Raw genomic sequence first — 21,518 nt, forward strand, 5'->3', positions numbered from 1 at the left:
ATTGGCACCAACCATTCCATGGCCTCCACCGGTTCAATGACTCCTGCTTTGCACAGCTTTTCCAGTTCAATCTTCACTGCTTCCTGGATTGCTATCGGTAGTTTCCTTACTTTTGCTACAACAGGTGTCGCGTTTTCCTTTAGTTTGATCTTGTGGCAGTAATTCTTCAAGCATCCTAGTTCTTCTCTGAAAATTTCCTTGAACTCTGTGACAATATCCTCCCTCGTTTCTTGCACTTCCTGTATTAGGATTTTAGGATCTTTGTTGGGATTTAGATAGACTCCTAATTCCTTCTGTGCCTGCCAGCCCAAGATGTTGTCACCCACTGTGGATACATAGATTTTTGACACAGTTGCCCTATCCTTGTGCTCTACTGTGTTCCAGAAGTAACCTTTCATGGAGATGGGACGACCTGCATAGCCCCCAGGCCTTACATCCATCCTGTTCAATCTAATCTTCCCCCTGGACACCCGTGAAAATTCCTTAGCGCTGATGATCGCTATTCTTGAACACGAATCAAAAAATGCTTCTACTTCAGTGCCTTTTACTTTTATGGTGTCTTTGGGGTTGCTGACCTGATCTCCACCTACTTGCAACACTATCTCATCACACACTGTGTTTGTCCTGTCTTTGCTCTGCTTGCTAAACCTCTGACCGCTCCTGCAGTACTGCCTAAAATGGCCCTTCCTCCCGCACTTGTTGCACGTGAATTTGAGTGCTGGGCACTCCTTATCGTTAGCCATGTGTCCTTTCTTTCCGCATCTATAGCAGGTACCTTTGAACGACCACCCTGTCTTATTCTCCTTCTGCCGTTTATGTACTATCTTCTGGCCCTTGACTTCTGACACCCCTTCACATTCAGTCATGACCTCGCTTACTTTGATTTTGTCTTCGCTTCCTTTCCCACCACTGTCCTGCTTTATCTCGCTCACGCACTGCAACATGTGTTCTACTTGTTTTGCAACTATTAGGACCTCCCTCAGGGGCGGGTCATCTTTCAGCCACAACTCTTCCCGTACGCGTTCTGTCCTGCACCCTAACACAAACTGGTCCCTTATTCTCTCTTCGCATGCACCCCCAAACTTGCATGTCGCTGCCAGTTTTCTTAGATCGGACACAACATCTTCTACTGATTCCCCATCCTTCTGCACTCTCTTCCCGAAATGGTACCTTTCCATTATGGTGCTGGTCTTAGGAAGGAAGTGTAAATCTAATTTCTTAAGGCTAATTTCTAACTCATTCAACCCTCTCGCTTCCTGCGCACCTAGATCTGGGAGGTGTTCCAACACCTCTTCCCCCTCTGCTCCTAGGTAGTATTACAGTAAGGCTACTTACCTTTCTAATCCTAGGTTTGGGCTGCATACCGTTGCATAATTCAAAAACACCTTTTTCCACTTTTTCCAATGTATTGCAGGCTCCCCAGGGTTAGACTGAAAGAAAGGTGGAGGTGTCACACTCTGCATCTTAGATACTGTATTTGGGAGTCTGCCCTGGGCAATGTAATTATGTGCCCTTGATGCACAACGGAATAGCGTTGGATTCCAGCAAAATACTCCCTCAAGGAACACAAAAGGAGTAGAATTAGATCCCTGCACACATCACCCTATGAACAAGATTAATCATCAAGCATTAATTGGTGGATGAGAATGGTGAAAGAAAAACATTCAAAAATTTTCTCTGTCCACTAGGTGGCACTGTGGCGCCAAAGTCAGCTCTCCTAGTGAGGAGATGTACTTGAGAAAGCGCTGTTGTTTTCACTTGCCAGCCCACCTTCCCACGAAACACCACAGAGATACTCAGGCAGAAACCCATGCATCGATCCTCTCCTCCAGGGTCCGGGGTGAGTAACACAAGTCCCGCTCACCGGTTGCCAACAGGGTGCACTGTAAAAAGTACAGCAGAAGACTAACAGCTGATGCTGGGAACACTTGACACTTCAACTCACTCGCGCCGAGGATAACACGGATTCAGTCACAGTGTAGGGCAATTGACTAATAGCTGGGCTGGGAACACAGGACACTTCAGCTGTCTCATGCTGCGGTAACCACAGATACTAGCGTGGGAAGGAACGCTCTCCTGTTGCCTCAGGGGCGCTTCTCTGATGAGCGCTTCCGATGAAAGGGTGTACAGACAACGGACCGAAGCTTCCCACAGCCTTACAATCCGCAACAACAGCACTTAAGCGCTTCAGGGACAGACGCTCCAAGCGCTTCAGTCTTCCTTAACAACAGCAGGCAATTAGGCGCTTCGATGATAGGCACTCCGTAGCCAAGTTGCTCAGTCAGTTAAATCGGAGCTCAAACTTCCCATGCTGGCCATAGGTAAACAACTAGGAGGCACATTTTGACACGCTGAACATCGCTGCTCTAGACTGCAGTGACTATGCTTTCCCAAATGCGCTAATTTTTTCGCTATCGACGGTCTGCACAGGTAGTCTTTATTTCTCTTTCCTTAAAGTCATTCACCGCCGGTCTAATTTTTCCCCGTGTCCTTTTCCTGCCCCACTCCACACTGCCAAAGACTCCTTCTTCACCGAGTCCACTTGCCACCGCACTTACACGGCTGTCGCGTTGGCACAGATATTTTTTTGCTTAGTTTTACCGTCATTCACCGCTGTTCTCTTCTCTGCCGGTTTGACCTTTTCCTGCTTATGTAGTTTCCCGTCCCGCAGATGACTCAAGTTTCTTGAAGGTATTCCTCTTTACTTCAAAGTCACACCCATCACGTTGTGATGTTCTTTTTCCTTTCCTGCGGTTCGCGTGTTGAGGTCGTCGTCGTATCCCACCCTCGTCGCCAGTGTAGTGTTTACCCCAAGGATGGAGGACACAGCGTAGGAGGTAAACAAGTGTCTTTATTAGGTCCGAAGTTTAAGACACAACAACCTCAGCCACAGCTCACTGTCACAACAGGTGACAGCCTGCATTCACTCGTCCGCGGCGCTCGCCTTGGAATCCTGGTTGCGGTGACATTCTAAGTGATGTCACCGCGAGCAGTACCATTACTCGAAGTGCATAATGGGGTGGGGGGACGCGGTGTATGGAATATTCCACACCACTCCACACTGCTATTCATCGGAGCCGGAGGGAGGGGGGGAAGAAGGGGGCTCTTTTAGACCTTGTTCCAATTGTTTTATATATCAAATTATGCCATAGCTCCATTCGCCCTTTGTTCAGGAGGATACAAACTTCCAAACTTCCCAATACCACCTCTCTCAATGGCAGGGCACATTCAATTCCCATGACCACATGGGCGAAAATGAAAATGCCATTACTTCATCTCAAACAATGTGGACAGTGGGCAAGGGGACATGAGGGACCTTCTTATGAGTGGTTTGGCAAAACAAAAGGCTCTGACAGAATAGAGGAGGCTGGAGACTTCCATTGGCAGTTTGACAAGCTAGAATAGGCAATGATCCACACGGCAACTGTGGCAACACATCTCAGCTTGTTTTGGGCTTTGGACTAAATGGCGATCGGCCCAAGGCTATTATCCAAGGCTATTCTTCTCACTGTACATAGTGTAACCTCTGACTGAGGCTGGTTGGCACTGCAAACAGGCATGACCTCTGCAATAATAGCCCTAGAGTAAAGTACCTCTCTGACTGTGATTTGATACCAGAGTTTTTATATCTGATTGCCAATTTTATTTTATACTGTGAAAACAAATGCATAATCTGAGGACACTAGTGCTTCAGCAAGACTAAACAATCATGGCAAAAAATGTGTCATCTTGATTTATCTTGAATTGATTTGCATCCATAGCTAAAAACAATAAAATCACGCCAGCTTACAAAGTAAGTGGACATGATGTCAACACATCTACACGTGTCTTGAAAACTTCACACTTTATATGAAACTGAAACTAGGCACAGAATGAAAACAGAAAAGTCTGATAGGGCTCAACAAGGCAAACATAAAAACGTCAACAGGAACTTCTACAGCATTCACCATAGGCTCTCCTTAGTCTCCAGAACTGGCTTTGCTCTTTCACTAACATTAAGGTGTCACACTACTGTTACATCATACATATAGATATTGAGGAGAGTGGGAACTAGTAATACCAATCAATAACTGTACACAGAACAAATACACTACTCATCTTCCTTAGTAACTAGTAACACAATTGTACATACAATTATTTCATAATTAGCATACCAATCATTTACAGTGTAAACAGATAATCACATTGTAATTCTCAATACTTGTTTCCAACAGCAATTACTTATGTTTTTAAAAAAACGAATTGTTAATCAATTAACCTCTGTCCATTAGACCTTCAAGACAAACCAGATATGTTTGGCCTTCAAAATATGACCGAAGGTAAAGAGGTGAATGTGTTCTGCAGGGCTCCTGGAAGATGCTCGGGCACGCCCCCCATCATCACCTGGAACACGGACTCAAAACCTGAATATAAACAACATAATTATATTGTTAATCAAACTGGGGGCTCCAAAGCCCACATGTCCAGACTTACCTTCAACGTTACCAGGAAGCACAATAACATATCTCTGAAGTGTACAGCACATTTTCCCACGGTGAACATATCCAGGACAACCATTTCCTCATTGAAAGTAGAATGTAAGTATAGATTTATCCAATTAGGAGGAATAAAATCTCTATCCTATGTCAGTTTTACATTGTAATGCATTCTAGGGGGCGAGGGGAGGGGGTAATTATTTTTCTTCCAATTAAGCTATTGTTTGAAAATGTGTTGCACAAAGCATGATAAATTCAGCCAATAAAAGTACTGAAACATAAATTTACATAGTTTTGGGGTGAAATGAAAATGAAAGCAAGACCTATCATTCTCAGAAACAATAAATAAAATGCACCCTTTATTAAGACGTTTTTATATAGTGACAACATTAAATTCATAACATTTGAGAAAAACATAGATTATTTTTTTTATTGTGTATTAATACGTGAGGGCTGCACTTTGTAGTATGTTTTAGTACTACTACTGTAGTACTATTCACATTACACAAAATGCTATTCTCAAACATACCTCCACCACTCCTGTCTTTTTTTTGCCACATTTTCTGTTCTCGGTTCAGAGGTCTACGTATTTTTGTTGCCCTTGGGACTCTGCACTTTACCACTGCTAACCATTGTTAAAGTGCTTGTCCTCACACCCCTTAGCATGGTAAAATGAGTTTACACCTGATTGGTATATTTATTTTATTTGTACACCTCTTGTAGACCCAGGGTCTGTTAATTAAATGCCACTAGTGGGTCTGCAGTACTTAGTGTGCCCCCCACTTAAGTAGCCTCTTAGAATTTGTCCCAGGCCTGCCATTGCAGCCTGACTGCAGTTTTAAACTACAAATTCAACTTGGCTATATAACCCATCTAGCCGGGCCTTTAACACCCTTTTATTGTATATAAGTCACCCCTACAGTAGGCCTTAAGTACCCCATTGGACAGGGTGTATTGAAATTAAATGCTTTGTCTTATAAATAAATAGCATCCTAAGAAATTATTAGAGTAAGCACTTAAGCTGAAATCTCCGTGATGGGTGTCCAGTTCATGACCAAGACGGGCTCCTACATTCTCTATCAGCAGGTAATGGGGTTTGCTCGTCCCTTGGGGGCATTCTTGGCCTCACACCTACACACACGATAGGTACACTCAGAGTAGCGTTTTGCATAGTAGGAGTATGCCAGATAACTGCCTTGTTTATATGCCAGCATATATACACTATTCTAGCATGATGGCAGATCTATATCTACTATTTATGCTTTTGATGCGCGTAATCACTTTCATCTGCTTCTGTCTATTGATTGTCGCAGGACAAACCTTCTATACAAGAATTTGTTTGTTCAATAAATATTGAAAATGTTCCACTGTGTATTCTTTGTATATTTCTCTGAGAATAAGTAAGCAAGAGTAACTGAGCAAAAGGAATTGATCTGTTTCCACGATCCCTGAGGCGTAAGGGTTGTCATGTTCAGTGGTTGAAAGAAACCATTCCCTCCCTGGTAAAGTTAGGGGGGCTTTTGGTGGCACTGTGACCTAGCTGGTCTTCAGGCCAACAATCCTGTGGGGGTGTATGGAATCAGTCTAGGCACCAAGCCCTTAGTTTATGGTGTCCAACAAACAAACAGGTCCTACGGATTTGTAGGAGCTACACATCACTGGTAGTGAAAATCTCCTAAATTCGTCTGTCACTACTTCGAGGCCTACCTGTCCCACAGGATAACATTGGGTATGATACATTTTGTATTTGGAAAGGTGAGGATTTCATGTTTACTATCTATGAAACTGTGGTTAAAATCCTCTTTAATGGTAAAATCTGATTTTAAATTGGAAGTTTGTCAATTTGGCACTCTGAGAAAGTTGACATTTTCCTGTCCTTAGCCATTTAGTGCCTGTAGCCTAACCTAGGTCACATGGCTGGATGTAGTTGGTTAGATGGACTTTGCTAATTTCTCCTTAACAGTGATACAATTGAGGAACTAGGTGTGCCTGAATGGGCCATCAACTGGCGAAATGAGGGTGGAGCTGGGCACAGCCTCACTTGCAACGGAGTAGGCTATGTTTTGCCTTCACACGAAGGACTTTTCACCATTGCATTGTCCCTGCAGCCATTGTGGAGCCAGGGGACTCAGGAAACTTTAAGCACTTCAAATGGAATTTGCTAGAAATTTCTCCTACTTCAAAGAAGGTACCGGGTACAAGAAAATGACCCTCTCACCCATTCTTTAGTTCACTTTTTGGACATGCAGAAGGACTTTCAGAGGAATTGTTGTATGCAGTAAGTCATGTGGTTTACATAAAGGAAATGTATTGTATGAAAAAACATAGGAAATGAGGTTCATGGAGTGATGTGAATATCTTCTCAACTGCTAAGAATCGACCACGGTCATTAGTTCCTATTTATTATGTTGTACTCAAATTACTACAATTTTAACAGGTGTATACTGCCAGGATAGAGAGGCTATATTTTGGAAGTGCTAAAATATTATGTAAATGCTAGCATGTGTTCTGATTTACAGTGATGTGACTGGTGGGAGTGAATGGGAATGAACAGGTAATGTGAGGAAGTCTTGAGTGACTAAAGTGACATTGATTTGAACAAATTAGTGGGTTGCAAAGGAGGAAGTGGTTAAAGATTTGAGGTGGGGAGATGTATGTGAGAGTTAGGAGATGGATTGGGAATAAAGTGTGCAAATGGTGTAGTGCACGTGGACAAGAGGTAGAAGATGTGGGAGAAGAAAGCGTGGGAGTCGTTGTGGATTGGGTGGCTTATATTTATATGGGATATGAGGTCTCTTTTGAGGAATGAGAATATGGGAGGGAGGCATGAGAGATTTGAGGCAAAGTAGGAAGTTAAATGGTTGGCAAGGGTATGGTGTGAAGGTGAAGTGTTGGTGTGAGGTGAGGGGAGTCAGAGAGTTAGCAGGTACTATGGCACCTATTAGGATGGCGGACGGACCTGCGTCCGTCCGCCACCCCCGAGGTGGAGGGACCGTCCACAGGGGCAGTGGCGGTCCCTCCGTGCAAATTAGGATGTGACCGCCACCCTGGCGGTCACATCCCGTATATTTTACATTGTGGCGGGTGCTGCTTTAAGCAGCACCCACCGCAATGTCAAATATGCAAGGGTAGCCTTGGAATGCACAACTTGGCAGGCGCCGCGTGGTGCCTGCCACCCTGTGCATGCCAAAGCAGGGGGGTACCATAGGTACCCCCCATGTGCACCCCCCACCCTCCAACACCCTGGGGGCTCGCAACGGGCCCCCAAACACGAAAGACCACATGCTTTTCCACGGCGAAAAAGCCGCCGCGCAAAAGCATGTTTTATGCCCCATCCTAATATGGCTGGCGTGTCTGATAGACACCGCCACCATATTAGAGCTTTTTCGCCACGGTCGGAAGGCGACCGCGGCGGAAATGCGGCGGACGGTCTTCCCGTCCGCCGATGACCCCCCAGCCAACCTAATCTGGCAGGGGGTCTTTGATGGCACCGCAGCGGTGAATCCGCATCCTCCGGGCCGGCGGTGGCTTCCGCCAGCCCGGAGGATGCGGATTCACCGCAATCCTAATCAGCCCCTAAGTGAGATAGGTATGGTAAGGGCGATACGAATGAAGGGTGAGAAAAAGGAATAATGGAAAGGCATGGAAGTGATATTCAGTTAGGCAGGAAGTTAGTAGGTTAGGTATGGTTGAGCTAAATGCAGACCCTCCACCTTTTCGTGATCACGAAAAAATCGCGAAATCTGCTGACTAGCGCGATGGCTGCTATATTTACAATAATTGCCGCGATAATTATAAAAAAGTGTCATCAAAACAAACTATGGCCTTTTATTGGCTGTTAGCGCGCACGTCACTACGTGCCGCCGTCCAGCCGTCGCATACATGCTTCCTCCTGACCAAGATGCAATCCTTTAGCATATGCGCTTTGATGTGCAAATGCAGCTACTGGCGCCTCGCTTAGGTCAGTCTCACGTGAACAATACATTTAATCTCATCATGACGCCAGAGGCTCAGAGAGAGTGTCGGTCGGCTCAGTCTTTGGCAGGATGTTATCAGTTTCCTGCCGCCCGGGCATTTCTTGGCACTAATGTCTAGGGGTAGGTTGCTTAATAAGTGTACAAGTGCAGGTGGGCTGAGTCAGTGAGGCGTGCCTGGTGAGCACGCTCCATGCTGTACTGCCTTTTGTTGATTTTATTCTTCGTGTAACACTGCTTTTATCGTCGTGGCTCAGTAAATGCTTGCCTTGCCAGAAAGCAGGATTAGGAGACGGCTGATTGACCTGAAGAAATGTTTTGTCAATTTGGGCTTCTGTCCATGTCTGTGGGTCAGAGAGTGGTCAGCGATCCGTCATCAACAGGGAGTCAAATTCCGTCACATCACCTGCTCTTCAGAAAACTCAGAAAAACTGACATGAGCAATGGAGCCTTTCACTACTATTTGTTATAATGCCCGCTGCTCAGAATGTTAACCGTGGTTAACATCCTGTTTGAAGGTGTTCGATGTTAATTGTCCAATTATTAGCTGAGCTGATGGTAAGGCTGTTCAGTGAGGGCAAAGTAAATTAATAGCTCCTAATGCGCAAACAACACGAGGATAATAAAACTAGCAACAGTTGTTCCCCAAAGACCACACAAAAACAGGCAAATAAACATGCCCAATGTTTCCAATTCATGTCCTTGCCACTCAATTTACAAAGCAGACAAACAACCTTCACACAGTCAGCCAATAACAGCATCCCACATCTGGCGCCAATTCGTTTTTTGGGTGCTGTCGAGGTTACCAACGGTACAGACACATTCCATGTAAAGTGTGCTCCTTTCCTGAATCTTTTTAAACAAATGCAATTTTTATTTTGATACTATCAACCACACGTCAAATCTGCTAGTCAACGCAGCCATGCTTCCTTGTTACTAACTTCTCTATACTGGTCCACAGACTACAGGCTCAGTGCTATATAATACAAATATTTAAATTAATGATTAAATGATAAAAGGCATACAGACACCACCCTCCTGGAAGCAGCTCAAAGCAAAAGGCAAATAGTATAAGTGAAAGTGCTTTGAGGCACCATATACCCAGTCGGGACAGTCTTCAGTTAGTGGGGGAAGAGGTGGTTAGAACCATAAAGAGAAATCCTAAATTATCCATTTGTAAATTAACCATTGAGTGTGCAGGAGAAACTGTTATTTGTTGAAGAACACACACTCTTAGTGGGTAGCGGAGACTTCATATATTTTTAATGTTAAAAAGGGTGATAGAAATTACAGTTTTAAAAACAATGGACGGTCCAGGAGGCAGCAGTGCCCCGGCAGGGGTGCCTACATGGGTCCTAGAACACCCCAGGGAGAAATAAGGCCCCATCTCAAGCGATACAGAGTGGAGCTGTGCTTCTGTAGAGCCACAGACTCTTCAAACATGCCAGTTTCACAGTAGAATTCCCTGTTAAATTAGTTTACATTGATTTATGGCTGAAAAGGAATGATTACGAGTAAAATAAAGTGCTGCAATATTGCTACTAAATTTCAATTTTTGTGCTGCTAAATTTCCATTTTTATGCAGCTAAATTTTCATTTTCGTGCTGCTAAATTTGCAAATCTATGCCGCAATATCCTGGGGGGGTCTGTAAATGGGAGGCAGTAAGTGAAATAGTGAACAAGTGGTTGTCAGATAAGGAAGGTGACTAGTGATAGACATGATATTTAGGGTCTGATTTATGTTTTGATGGGTTAAGTAGTGTCTGGTAGGATGGCAGAGGACATTACCTCCAACCTCCTGAAGGTACTCCATTGCCAAATTTTGAGATGATCACCAGCCTAGTGGTAATCTCTGTATATGTCATCTCTGTATATTGAAAGGAACCACCATCATGGCAGTTCCTTTCAATGTACTGAAAGGGTAATGGATCCGGGTCATCAGTTTTCATGACTATCCACAAAATGTTTCAAATATTTTATTTTTCAGAAACAAACTCTCAAACCAGGAGTTTGAGTCTAAAAAGCAGAAAACTAATTACCCCATACCAATGTATAGGAGTCATTATAGTTTATTTTCCTGTCCTTTATCGACAGGTTTTTCCTGGTGGTAATGGACACGTAAAAAAGTCTTTACACTGCCTGCCATGAATAGGGAGAAGAGTGTAATAGCCTTCCTCTGATGACCCCTACTTCGTCGACATATTGTATAAAGTATTCCATCATTGGAGCCAACAGGGTTTGCCTCGACAGAATACTTAAGATCTTCCAATCTCTAAATGAATAAGATGGACCGAGAGTTTGGCAGGCAGTGTACACAGTTGTGTTTGCAACAGAGTTCTGTACCCACCAAACTCTAAATCAGGCCCTTACTGTCGGGGTAAGAGTGAAGGGTATGAATGGTGGTACGGGGATAGGGGACATCCGGCATACACCCTGGAGAGACACCTCATGGGCTCTAACACGCTGCACACAATCCTCTATGCGGCACGGCTGCGGAGGGGACTACCGCCGGTCACTCAGGTAGTGTTTCATGTCTGGAGGCAGGCTCTGCGTCGTATGGGTTGGTGGGACAGACTGACGCGAGAGACCCCGCTGTGGAGCAATGGGCGTTTACCGGCTCTTGCGTCCCTCCAAGGGTTTGGAGGATGGGATGCCATAGGCATCTCGTCCCTGGGAGATGTGATGTCTGGTACGACGCTCAAATCCTTTCAGGATCTGCGCGGGGAGTATGGTATGCCCAACTCCCAGTTTTTTCGGTACCTGCAGTTCCGCCATGCCATTTCACCGAGTATCGCAGATCTGGATTCCTTGCCAGAGCTCAGCCCACTGGAGGCCAAAGTCTTCATGGGAGACATAGGAGACAAGAAGATATCCTGTATATACCGAACGTTAGTTATATACTGCTCGCCACCTCTTCAGAAACTTCGGGAGTCCTGGGAGCGCGATGTGGGGGCTCTGTAGGAGGACGATTGGAGAGAGGCGCTGGAGGCCCGAGGGGTGCAGCCATAGCAATACGGCTGCGACTGATCCAATTTAAATACCTGCATAGGGTCTACTTCACAAGAGAAAGACTGTGGCGGGCTGGCCTCATAGCATCACCGGACTGTCTTAGGTGCGGGGTAGAGGTGGGGACGATGATTCATACGGTGTGGAGCTGTGGTATGCTTCTTAGATTCTAGATGGGAATGTGGAATTGTCTGGATGAGGTGCTAGGATGGGAACTCCCTCGTACACCACAACTTGGGTTGCTGCACGTTTTGGAAGGGGTGGGGGTAACATTTATCAGAGACATCTCCTGCTGTTGGCTCTCACCCTGGCCAAAAGGGACATAGCGCAGGCATGGAAGGACCCCCGCCCTCCCTCAGTTTTGGTGTGGAAGAAGGGCCTTGACGTCTGTATGGGGCTGGAACTGCCAATATTTGAGGCCCGTGGGTGCCCGCGAAAGCATTACAAGATATGGAAGAGGTGGGCGGAATATCGGGGCCTTTGGTTGGAACCCCCAGTGGAAAGGGAAATGGACCAGGAGTTGTGATAAGAGATGTTGAGGAGGAGGTACACACACGCTACTGATATGTAGTTATCATTGGAGAATTTGGAACTCGCTGTCGTGCACTCGGGCTGGGTGGGATCGGGGGGGTGTTGGGATAGGGTTGGGGGAGGGCTGGGGAGGGAAAGGTGAGTTTATTTTGTTGTAACATTTGATTTTAAAAGACTGTGTGGATTGCAGATTTAAAATGAACCATTCGATTGTGCAGTTGACCTCAGTGTGCGAGGGGCTGTGCAAACTCTCAATAAAAATGTGTTTAAAAAAAAGACTGGAAGGGTATTTTGAGAGTAAGGTGAAAGCTAAGATGAGGAGAGACATGAGATTGTTTAATGGCATACATCTTGAGATAGTGGGATGGTTTAGTTAGTTCCTTTTGATTCCAAATATTGGGTGTATATATAGGTGATGTTGGCCTTGTTGCTGAGATGTATGGTGGTGAGTTGGGGGAGTTTATGGGGAGGTGAGATGTTGGGGATGGTTGCTGGTGGGTGAGAGAGATGAGGTAATGAATGTGAAGGCAGGGGGACTGGAAGTTAAGGATTTTCTCAGAAGCTCTCAAGACAGATCAGATACTATCACTCACTCTATCTAGACCCTGATGACCTCAGCAGCTACCAGTCCATCATCACCTACTATTCCGGGGCATGATCATTGAAAACACAGTCTATGCTCAAAACCAAGATAATGGCAATGTTTACCATCTCCTGCAGGCTACCAGTCTGGCTTCAGACCACGCTGCTTCACTGAGAGCGATACCTTGAACATTGTAGACAATGCTCTATTCACAGCAGATGATGATGAACCCTGCCTACTGATATTGGTCGACCTCTCTGCTGCCTTCAACGCAATCGACCATACCACTGTAATACAAACCTGAGAATCCCAAATTGGATTCACTAGCAATGTCCGACTGGTTTTCCTCTTACCTTTCCAACTGATACCACTTTTTTCACAAGGCTACCTCTAGGGTATAAAAGATCTCTTTCACCTGTGGAGTCCCCCAGGCTCCACACTGTCTCCTTTCATCTTCAAGCTTTAGATGGAGTTGCTTGGTCACCTAGTCACAAACAACAGCTTCAAGATTCACCAATATGCCAATGACACTCATCTCTACTTGAAATTATCCTCTTCTTCAGACACCCAACACTTCAAGCACTGCCAGCACATCATTCAGAAATGGATGTCCAGCGTCTACCTGAAGCTCTACCTAACAAAGACAGAGTTCCTGATATTTGCAAAGGACAAAAAACAAGATACATTACAAACCTGGCTGAATGATATGAACTTTGATTGTTTTGAACCCCCAACTTTCACTGAATGCCAAGTCATGTGGATTCACTATGAACATCAATCTCACCCTCACTGAACGCATTGTCAAGAAAAAGATGGCATGGTACCAGTGGTCTCTTCTAAAGAAAATCGAGGGGTTACTTCCAGAAAGCGAACTCAGAACTTCTATTCAAGCCTTCATACTCTTGAATTTGGATAGTGGTAATGACTTACTTCATGGACTTCCTGGCTTCAAACTGGCATCCATTAAGAGCATCCTACACAGTGCAGCATGCCTCATCCATAGCCTGATGAAATATGATCACATCACCACAATCCTGATGGAACTCCATTGGTTTCCGTTACCTTGCTTGCACTATCTTCAAAACCAGCGGAATCATTTGCAAACCATCATGAACAGCACACCCACTGCCAGAACACCATCAGACTGCAGGATAAGAAGTCTCAAAAACAAGACAGCCATCCTTCACCATCATTGAAACCAAAATCTGGAACCACTTTCCCGTATCCATTAGGATTGCCCCAGCACTGCTCCTATTCAGTGGCGGGTCCTCCGCTCAGGCGGAGTATTGTCGCGCCACTGCTATTCAGCAGTGTAAGAAAACATAAAATGATAATAACTCAATGTTATTATCATTTAATTTTTTCTTGTTGTTGGCACAGCAGATTTGGGAAGTGGGCAGGCTTCTCTGTAGAAGGGACAGGAGAGGGGAGCAGTGTTTTTCACTCCTTACGTGCACGTGAATATTTGGCCGGCTGTCTCCCTGCCACTCCGTCGGGCCACCCCGATCAGTGCCGGCCACCATTGCGCCTATTTAGGAGTTAAAAACTAATTTCTTTAAATAATGCTACATCACAATGTTAAACTTCCACAACCCTGCTTCCTCTACTATTATTCTTGGCTTTTATGCATGTCTTTCACAATGTACAGTGCTCTGCTGCCTTTTGGCTAGGCTTTGCTAAAGAAGTACCTTGTACATACATACATTCGTTGGATAAGTGGATGCATGGAAGGAGCAGATTGGCAGAATGAGGGACTAAGGTGGGGGTTCAAGATGGGAAGGAAAGTGGTGGGTTAACAGAGCTTGAAAGGAAAGGGAGGACTGGATGTTGTGAGTTAGAAGTGATACAAAGGGAGTGGAATGAGTTGAGAGGAGTTTAGTGGAGGCAGTAAGAAAGGAAAAAGATTTATTAGCAGATGGAGCAAGTAAGAAAAGATGAAGGAAAAGATGTGGGTCAGACATTATGGAACTGATGAGAAGAGGATATTGAAAAAAAGAAGCTGACTCAAAATTATGGTGGATCGGGACGCTAAGGGGGAGGTCAGAATGGAAAGAAATGTGTGAACTGACAGAATAGGAAAAGGAGATGGTGTTGCAAAGGTGAACTGATAAGAAGGGATTGCAGAATCAAGTGGGGAGGATTGTAAATTCAGAGAGAGGCATGCAGTGAATCTATCTAATTGGTGCTAATGAGATATGGTGCATGTGGATAAGGGGAATAGGATTGTAGGTAGGAGATACAAGGGGGAGGGAAATAATAGATTGTCAAAGGTTGTCTGGCAATTCTGTAGGGTGAGGAGAGCTGAGAGGTGAGATGAGGGGAGGAAGAGGAACAGTGAGATATTAAAACCAAAGGATAGGGATGATAGAGCAGGATGGTAGAAGAGAGAGAGGATAGAGGTTGAGGAAGGGAAGAGAAGAGAGGATTCAAAGGAAGAGGAGGAGACTGCCAGGTCCAAGGTGGAATTCTTTGCCACTCTATTGTGACTCTAGTCTTGTCTGGTATACACCTTTGGGAGTACAAGGTGGGCATCAAGGCAATGGTTGTAAGTTGTAGGGTAAGCAAAACTCCTGCAAGAAGATCCCACAGATTTCGACCCCATACTGAAAACTTTCTCTGGCACAATACTGTGTGCCATATCTCCATGGCCTTGAAGGTGGGGCACCTCCTGAGACAAACTGGCACTTTTCAACCTGCTTGTGAATCCAATGTGCCTAGGAAAGGTGTGGGAGCTCACCAGAAGAGCTAGATGCCAAGAAGAGCAGCTTCAGATGAAGAGCACAATTTTGACACTGAGTCACGTGTCAATCAATGACATCTGAAATGAGATGGCAGATTTCGACCAATAGCAAGGTACTGTACAATTTGCATTGCCATGACCGGAACTTTACCTAGGTAGCTATGGGCTCCAATGCTGGAGAGCAGATGGTCCCAAAAGAATACAAACTGTGAGGGACAACAGAGACATGAGACTCAACACATCTAGATTTTTCCAGGTGAGGTGATGTAGTTCATAGTAACAGTTTGATCATGAGAGACTTGCAGTGCTCTACAATGTGTGATGATTGTGGATTATTAGTGTCATCTGCAAGATTAGAAAGGTGTTCTCAGGACTAGTTTAGCTACAATATTCATGCTCCTCTTGGGGATGTTGCTGGGAGACACAAAGGGGCATATCATTTGGTGTTGCATATGACCTGTAACCGGGCTTGCACTTATGTTAAATACACTTACTTGTTACCTACATCTGTGTGGGGAGTGCAACTTTAAATACAGTTTCAAATGTGGCTTTGCAAACTGCATTTATACTGAATTTTGAGTCTGGGGCAAAGTGCATAGTAAAATGAGGATTTCCTGCAGGCGAATTTCACCAGGTATGCAATTGCAATAGTTGTAAATAATCTTAGAGATTAGATGGATTGCATATATATTACACTTAATACTAGGATGAGATTATTATGACTGTAATACTATTAGTTTGAGTATTAATATTTTATTTGATTATGTTCTGCTTATAGGTGTTGATACCTATTGAAAACAAATTGTGAAGGTATAAGCATTTAGTTTGGTGTACAAGCTATGGTTTCCATGGTTGTTGTGCGAGTTATGGATTGTGGAACTAAGCATAACTTGTGAATTTCAGAGTTGTTTTCCTTTTCTTTGCGATTAAACTGCTCTTTAACTGTGTAATTTTGGTGAATTTCTAAGTATTTTCTTGAAATATATTGAGGTATTATAACCAAAGCTAACTATGCCTTCACTTTACCATGAGTTCTTTTAATTGATCTTGACATTTGAAAGAATTTTTAAAGAAATTTAGCTTAGAAATATTATGATATCTGGATGGTTGGTTGTGAAAGAGTAGTACCTCATTACTCTTGTGGTAACGCATATCTAAAAAATTCAGGGACTCATTACGATGGCGGAACAATCACCACCACTGGCCCGGCCCTATAGTGCCCTTGGGATGTGGCGGTCCCCGGATTGGCGGGGGCCAGAAAGGCCCCCCTACATTTTTTTTCCCAAAAAAAGACAAACAATGATATTATATAACATCCCCTTGAACAAAATCACATTGAATATATGACAAATACTCAAATGTATACCAAAAGTTTAAATATTTCAGTGTCTCTATGTTTCTGAGAAGAGGACGAACAATATCAAAAACAAACATTCAACCTAAACAAAAAAGGGGGGAGAACAAAAAAGAGGAGAAGAGAAAAAAAAAGAAATAAACCACATCCTTACACATGATATAGTCCTGAGTTACACAGACATGTTGGGATAGTGCATCCTCTTCCGGTCACCATTCAGAACGCCCCCCCCCCATCTCCCCGCAACATTACTCAGCATCAGTCGCTCTATTCAATAAAAATAAACGCAGTGGCTCCCAAATGTTTCTTGGCCTCGAGATTGTTGGCAATTCTTCCGCATATGTTTCCAGGTTTTCCCTACAGGTATTTTAACCAATGTTCAACTTTCGGTCGACACCTGCCCCCCCACACAATCGCCACCCGCCTTGCAGCCATTAGCAAGGCCAGTCGCACGAATCTCCCGCTCCGTTCCTTAATGTGTGGTACGCAGCAAAGCAAATAGACAAGCAGAGTGCACTGAAGCTCCACAGTCACCATGTTCTTTAAATTTCTAACGACAGCTTCCAAAAACTCATACACCCGTCTACATCCCCAGACTAGATGCAAAAATTCTGCTTTCCCCTGTCCGCAACACATACAGTTACCAGACTCACGCAGCCCAATCCTGTGCAATCGTGCAGGAGTGTAGTACACCTGATGTATATATTTAAAATATACGATACGTATATTCCCATTCATACTGAGAGTCCCCTTCAATTCACATACATATTTCCAATCCGCCTCTAAGATCGGGTCGGGTAGGCAATCATTCCATCTTTCCCAACTCCCATCCGATTCATTTATGCTTTCATCTTTAATCATCTTGTAAAGTCTGGATATCAACTGTTTATTAGTGGGAGTGGTAAGCGCAAACTGTAAAGATAACAGCGTGGGGGGTTCCTGTGGGTAAGTGGTGTAGTGCACCCTGGCCGCCTGCCGTAGGCGATGTGTTGCAAATCTAAATAGCAATGACTGATTACTAACGTATTGTAGATTGGCCTGTGTGATAAACGAGCCATCTGGATATATATCTAGCATTCGCTTAAGGCCCGCCTCATGAAATAAACGCATCGGCGGTGCTTCGTGCGTTACCAACAGCTCAGCGTGATGCTATAGATATATGTTCGGCGCATACAATGGCAGTTTCCGTGCCAGGTGTCCTATTGTCTGCCAGGCAGTTACAGTGGTATCCACTGCATTTATTTTCATTCTCGGGGTGCCACGTGCACCGTGGGTAAGTATGCTGTCTAACGGAACTGGAGAAGCATCCATCTCCTCCACCGCTACATGCGAGGTGTACGCATGTGGTCTGTGCCAGTAAAATACATATTGAGCCTGTACACTCAAATAATAAATCTAAAAGTCTGGTGCTCCAGATCATCATACCCCTTAGTGAGAACTGACCATTTCACGCTTTTGCCGCCCAATACTAACCGCAACAAGATCTTACGAATATTATGGAAAAATCCCATTGTTAGTACCATGGTGATGTTAATAAAGAGATATAGAAACCGTGGCAAGACCACCATCTTGATAAGCGCAAAGCGATCCGCCAATGACAACGGCAGTGAGATCCACATGTCTACCTGCTTCCCCAGTCTAGTATATGCTCTCCCATAGTTCTCTCGAACCACCTTGTTTGGATCTCCGTGGATCAAGACTCCAAGATATTTCACCGGGTCCGTATACCAAACCAACGGGAACTCCATATCTGGTTGCACAGTGGACTCCGTCAGCGGAATAATAAGGTTTTTATCCCAGTTGACAGAGAGGTCCGCGAGGCGACCAAACCTTACGTATTCCCAAAGCAGCTGTGCCAGGTATCTGGAGGGTTCATATCATGTCATCCGCTTATAGCGAAATGGCTACTGGACGGTAGTTAAAATTAAGTGCAATCTCCCTATGTCTCTGCCTAATGACACACGCCAATGGTTACGATATGATTGCAAACAATAGTGGAGATAACAGACAGCCCTGACTTGTGCCCCTCTCTATATTAAACGGTTCAGAGGTCAGCCCTCCAACACGCACCCTAGCTGTCGGTTCTGTGTAAAGCACCACTATCCTCTGTAAGAACAGGGGTGGGAAGCCCATCCGCCGCAGCACAAAATGCATATATTTTCATTCCACCGAGTCAAAAGCTTTGGCAGTATCTAATAGTACGGCTGCCACTGACAGGCTCGGCTCGAGTATGTGGAACATAGAGAAAATAGTTTGAAGATTGTGCAACGTAGATCTATCAGTTATAAAACCAGACTGATCCGGCAACACTAAGCATGGCATCAAAGGTTGCAACCTGGTCGCTAGGATTTTGGCCAGTATTTTAGCATCTATATTGATCAGCGACAGCGGACGATAGGAATCACATCTGTCCGGTGGCTTATCTTTGTTAAGCAAAGTTGTTATCAATGCTTGTCGCAGTTATGGTGGTAATTTCCCTGACTCATGCGCCTCAGCATACATCTCTAGAAGGTACGGCGTGAGTAGGTCTGCATATTTCTTGTACAATTCCACCGTGAGGCCCACGTGCTTTGCCATTAGAAAATGCCGAAATCGCTGCCTTGACATTCTGTTCGTCTATAGGTGCACATACATACTCCCTATGTGCGTCCAATAGCCAGGCACACGCCACATCCTCTAAAGATGCCTCTAATTCTGACTCTGACGCAACACCCCGAGAAGTATATAGATCCGAATAAAATTCTCGGAACCGCTCTGTGACCGCAAATAGATGATGATGCTCCCTCCCATGCGCATCCGTAATCATGTCTATGTGCAATTGCTCCAGTCAATCTTTAATCTTAAGCGCCAGTATGTACCCCGGTCTTCCTCCCTCCCCATAACGCCAGGCTGTGTGTCCGCGCGACAAATATTTTATCTCAGTTTCAGCCAGTACGTCATATTCTTTAAGCAATTCTTGTACGCGAGCCAGTGTGTCTGCCCCCGGTGCCGCGGCATATCTATGTTCCAGTTCCCGCAAAGCGTCCTCTGTATTCTGTAGTTGCGTCCTTATGTCCCTCTATATACCCGCTGCAGTGCTAATACACACTGCCCTTATCGTAACCTTAAAAGTCTCCCAGAGCGTCGAGGCCTAAGCAACTGTGCCCTTGTTGATTGCAAAGTATTGTTCTATAGCCTCCCGCACTGTGTTCTCATATAACGGGTCAAGCAGCGCCTCGGATCGGTAGATCTATATCCAGCTGCACAGGATTGTGATCCGATAGCGTGCGAGGCAGATTCACCACCCATTCCACCCAGTCCATGACTTCCCCTCCCAACAGCCAATAGTCTAACCGCGACCAGCTCGTGTGTGAGGGTGTCACATGTGTCCCTTCCTTAACCAGGGGATTCCTCACGCGCCACACATCCTTCCGTCCAAATTCCTCCATGGCAGAAGCGATACTTCTGGCAACCTTAGGAGTGCGATGAGAAATGGGATTGGACTTATCCTGATCAGGATTTAGATATGTATTCAAATCCTCCCCCCCACAATACAGCAGCCTCTGGCCAATCTCTCAATGCCCCATACATGCGGAAAAAACTGACCGGGTCACCCATAATTAGACGATACATGCTGAAACGCTACCCCCCTTAAAAAATCATTCTACCTCTAGCATATGATGAGTATGATGCCGCCAACCTAAAGCCCGCCAACCTCCCCGTAATGCCACATTCTGTGTGTTTTGTCAAATATGTTTCCTGCAGTAGGGCTATATGCACCGAATGGCGATTCAGATGGTGCACAGTCTAAATATCGATTCCGAAATTTTGACCTACAGTAATATCGAGTTGGAAATATCGAAGGTGAAGAATATCGAGGTCAAGAATATCGTTGGGCAGAATATCGACCCTAAGGTAAGTAATATCAATTTTTTTTTATCGATGTAAGTAATATCGAAGTTAGTAATATCGATATAAAATATATCGATGTTACTAATTTCGATGTAACTAATATCAATATTTGTTTATTGTTATGTATTATAATATGTATTTTATATGTATGTGTTATATGTTTTTGTCAAATATTTTTAAGTATTTTATTTGTTTTAAATTATATGTGTACTATTTTTTATATATTATTAATGTTATTTTTAAGTTAATTTTATGTGTTAGTACTGGAGTGGGTTGTGGGTTTATAGGGGAACAGGGTGGGAAGTTATTTAATTATAGTAAATTAATTAATTTTTAGTAATTGTGAATTAATTGTAATTAATTTTTGCATTTAAGTTCTGTAGCGGGTTGTGGGTTTTATAGGGAAATTGGGTGGGAAGCAATTTATTTTAATTAAGTAATGATTTTTTTTTTAATTGGTATTGATAATTATTTTAATTTTAATTAATAATTGGTAATTAATTGTTTTAATTGGCAATTAATTTTTTTAATTGGTAATTAATTTGCGTAATTGGTAATTACATTTATTAATTAGCAATTCATTTCTTTAATTGGTAATTGCTTTTTTAATTGGTAATTCAGATTTTTAATTGTTAAGTACTTTTTATTAATTGGAAATTATTTTTTATTAATTGGTAATTGTTTCATTAAAAATATTTTTTGATTTCAAAATAAATGTATTGTTTACCAAAGCACTTCCATGGGTACAAAAATGTTTGGAGATAGATCCCCCCCACTGCAGGTTATTACTAGCTTCCAAGAAATTACTAGAACTATCAGAGAGGAGCTTTTCCGTAAACAGACATCTAAAAAGCCATCATCTAATGGATGGTTCAATTCTCACTGCCGTAAAGCCCTATCCAACTTAAAGGCGGCTCTTCGGAATACAGTGAGAAACAAAACCGAAATAGCTAATCTAAGAAAG

The 21,518-nt window shown here is 43.9% G+C and overlaps 1 protein-coding gene across 3 annotated transcripts in view; it reads left to right on the top strand.

The window, feature by feature from the left end:
* LOC147701130 (sialic acid-binding Ig-like lectin 8) overlaps positions 1-21,518 on the top strand; it is a 264,297-nt gene that overhangs the window by 142,888 nt on the left and 99,891 nt on the right. For all 3 annotated transcript variants that reach the window (XM_086929900.1, XM_086929899.1, XM_086929901.1), the window contains exon 3: positions 4,272-4,577. In XM_086929900.1, the coding sequence (XP_086786026.1) occupies positions 4,272-4,577 (306 nt within the window). The remainder of the gene's footprint in view (positions 1-4,271; positions 4,578-21,518) is intronic.

The sequence above is a fragment of the Lissotriton vulgaris genome, chromosome 7 (genome assembly GCF_964263255.1).
Source record: "Lissotriton vulgaris chromosome 7, aLisVul1.2, whole genome shotgun sequence".
In the NCBI taxonomy this organism is placed as follows: Eukaryota; Metazoa; Chordata; class Amphibia; order Caudata; family Salamandridae; genus Lissotriton; species Lissotriton vulgaris.